At 40.6% G+C, this 3,636-nt stretch overlaps 1 protein-coding gene across 1 annotated transcript; it reads right to left on the minus strand.

The window, feature by feature from the left end:
* Nucleotides 1-549: 549 nt before the first annotated feature.
* Nucleotides 550-2,060, minus strand: LOC135703238 (large ribosomal subunit protein eL34). Its single transcript, XM_065224361.1, has 3 exons — nt 1,959-2,060; nt 1,517-1,594; nt 550-1,037 (listed from the first exon to the last, which is right to left on the minus strand). Exons 2-3 carry the CDS (start codon nt 1,579-1,581, stop codon nt 677-679), a joined length of 426 nt encoding a protein of 141 aa, XP_065080433.1. The 5' UTR covers nt 1,582-1,594; nt 1,959-2,060; the 3' UTR covers nt 550-676.
* Nucleotides 2,061-3,636: the final 1,576 nt, after the last annotated feature.

Raw genomic sequence — 3,636 nt, forward strand, 5'->3', positions numbered from 1 at the left:
GATTCTACTTTCTCTTTCTGCACAACTTGACTTTCTCTTTCTGCACGACTTGACTTTCTCTTTCTGCACGACTTGACTTTCTCTTTCTGCACGAACTTTGTTAGAAGCTCATGACTACACTACCCATAAACGCATAACCCATTGCCCATGTGAATAGGAAATCAAGCAAACATGTGACTAGAGCACTGTTTTCAATCGACGGCGGGAATACGACCATAGTAGACTTAGTGAAATTGTAAAGGTTGAAATTCACGGATCTAGAGAGATTCTTCCGATAAGAATCCAGTAGAAATTTTTTTTACGATTCAACGAGTTTCAGGATCAATTTTTGTGCAAGATTTCATTTCCTAAATAACAAGACCCAGAAACAGAAAAGAAAAAAAATGGATCAACCAGATTAACCTCCTCCCTTCGATGCTTTCACTCCTGATGACCTGGGGACTAATGAATGTCTACCGTTTATGCAACAATTTCCCCCCTCTTTTCCTTAGCGCCCTGATTTTTGCCCAATATCTAAAACATAAAAAAAATAGTTTCGGATAAAAGAGATTTGCAACTTACCGCTTCCTTATAGTATTTGTATCCGCATTTTATTCTTTTTTTCCAATTAGCATGTTCTTATATTGTACACGGTGATCTCCCCCCAATTCCTCACATCCACAGACAGACAGGCTCTCTACTTGCTCTTGGTGGTGGTGGTTGTGGTGGCGGTGGCAGCAGCGGTTGCCTTGGTCGGAGCCTTGGCAATCTTCGGTGGCTTGCTGACGGGTTTGCCGAGCTGCTGTGCCTTCAGAACCTTGACGACCTTCTGCTCATCGATCAGGAATGCACGGATGATGCGCTCGCGCAGGCAACGATGGCACAGGACACCGCCGAAGGTACGGGTAACGGTCTTCAGGCGGCGGCACATACGTGGGCGCTCGCTAGGCCGGGATGGCTTGATGCCGCTCAGCTTTTCCTTGCACTGACCGCATTTCGGCACGGTGCGCTGCTTCTTGACATACAAGTAGACCAGACGGCCACCGGGCGTACGGACACTGTTTTTCGACGGTGCAGGAAGAAAACAAGATAAATTTTAGTAAACAATACCATCTATCCTAAAGCCACTAAAATTAAAATAACAAGAGACTGTGACATTCGATAGAAGTATTGAATCGTCAGGTTTCGCGGACTGATCAATAGGCAAAGGAATGTCCTGATTTGTTCTGGCACAATTTGTAGCACTGGTCAGCTAGGAATCGATCCGTTGACCAATGGTAGCAAATAATTATGCCGTTTTCGACTTCGGGAAGATTGTTCCGGATTATTGGATTGCGGTTTTGTCATATCCGATGGAAGTGCTGACACTCGATTGCCCACATAGGCCAAGTTCAACAGGCAAAAGGATATGCTGATTTGATCTTGCACAAACAGGTAGCATCATAAAGTCACCTTTCGTTTCGAACTTTCTGATGGTAGCAAAAGTAGTGCGTATTTTTCCCAAAGAAGTTTCGTCGAATGATTTTCATATACTTACACACGTCGCTTGTTGGACTTGGTGTTGTAAGACAGACGTCTTCTCAGTGTCAAACGCTGGACCATCTTGGTGAGTTAGCTAAAATTGTATAAAAACAATCATTAACTTTCACTGCTCATTATCACAAATTAGCAAACTGTTCAAAGTTGTGAGTGCGTAGAAAGCAATGGGATGTGTTACAGACATGGATCCTCTAGTAGAAGACCACCGAAATCAAGGATTGAAACCAAAGAAGCATTCAAAACAATAGTCCGCTGATCCTGCGGAAGGTAGGTTAGGCGGACGTCAACAAATCCTTGCCGGTTTCCAACAGCATTCTGAATCGTGCAAAGCGCACTTTTCACCGTTTTCACGTAAACGAAAGTTTCGGTAACACATCTAATTGATTTTCCACGCAATTTCACCAACAAAAGAACCGTTTTTATCGGAAAATATCTCGCACCTTGACAAAATGTGTCTACTTTATTCAAACTAAAGTGACGGAAAGGAAGACAAATCCAAAGTTTGACGTTTGCTCGGAAGTACGCGAACGCATGCTCACAGTTGGCTGTCAAATGTGACAGCCGTGGAGTGTGCGTTTCAGCTGTTTACGGTTTCGGTGGAGAAAACAATCCGTGGATAGTGGTGAATAAAATTGCTCAAAAACTGAGGAAATTTATTCGAATGAACCGATGGCTCACAGCGAAAAAAAATGTAATATCGATCAATGTTATTCAAGCTGATGTACGAAATAACGATGTAATAGCAAAAAGCAGATACAATATTACATCAATGTATGTAATTTTGTTCGCAAAATCGATGTACATCGTACAACGTTATATTACACAACCGATGGATTGACCTGGTTGCAGCAGTTTGGATGTAATATTCAACAACTGAGCTGTTCGCTGGAAAACGCTATGATAAAACATGATTTCGATAAAAGCATAGTTAATTGGATTAACGAAATGCTTAGCAAAAGAGAAATCTCAACAAACCTAGGAAGCTCATCCATAACAGTAAAAGCTTTAAAATTGTGTCCTCAAGGAGGTGTTCTTTCACCTCTACTGTGGTCTTTAATAGTTGATGATCTTCTCAAAAACTTAGAAGCACAGGACTTTGAGATTATTGGCTTCGCAGATGATATAGTCATATTAGTGCGTGGAAAATATGACTATATCATTTCCAGTAGAATGCAAATTGCTTTAAATTATGTTTCATCGTGGTGCACTAGCGAAGGATTGAATATTAATCCATCTAAAATAACTATTGTACTATTTACACGAAGGAAAAAAATGTCCATAAATAGTATTAAACTGAAAGAAATAATTTTAGAACTTTCAAACAGTCAAGTATCTGGGAGTTACTCTTGACAGCAAACTAAATTGGAATTCGCATCTAGAGCAAGTCATTAGTAAAGCAACAAATGCTCTTTGGATAAGTAAACAAAACTTTTGGTAGGAAATGGGGACTAAAACCTAAAATGGTGGTGGCCTAAAACCATTGAAAAATCAGCTCAGAAAAAGCTGGGGACCCTAATAAAAAATAACCATAAACGAACGATAACCCAAATCATTGAACTATTCCACAAATGGTTTGGATGATACCCAGAACACGTCGTTAAGCAAATTAACCATACAATTTTTATTAGGGGAGGCTGCAAAGACTATAGCCACTCTCTCAATAACTGGTGCAATGAGTAGCACACCAAGTATGGCACTAGATGCTCTAATTTCTCTGCTTCCGTTGCATCAATTTATTCAATTAGTAGCCGAAAGGAGTACATTAAGGATCCGACGATCACAGCACTTCCTTGAAGGTGATCTTAGAGGACATATGAGCATCCTAAAAATGTTCAATATTAATTCTATTGTGTTACAAAATTAGGATTGGATGAAGAAAAAATATCACTTCGATCGTCTTTACAATGTAGCAGATGCGGATCGCGATTTGTGGGACAATGGGGGACCAAACATTCGTCCAAGATCACTTGTCTTTTATACAGACGGCTCTAGATTGGATAATCGTGTAGGAGCAGGGGTAACAGGTCCAGGTATAAATATCTCAATATCTATGGGCTACTGGCCTACCGTGTTCCAAGCAGAAGTCCAAGCAATTCTTGAATGTTCTAAAATTTGCTT

This window comes from Ochlerotatus camptorhynchus, unplaced genomic scaffold, assembly GCF_037179485.1.
Source record: "Ochlerotatus camptorhynchus isolate MF236.1 unplaced genomic scaffold, CSIRO-AGI_Acam_v1.1 ptg000211l, whole genome shotgun sequence".
NCBI classification, from domain to species: domain Eukaryota; kingdom Metazoa; phylum Arthropoda; class Insecta; order Diptera; family Culicidae; genus Ochlerotatus; species Ochlerotatus camptorhynchus.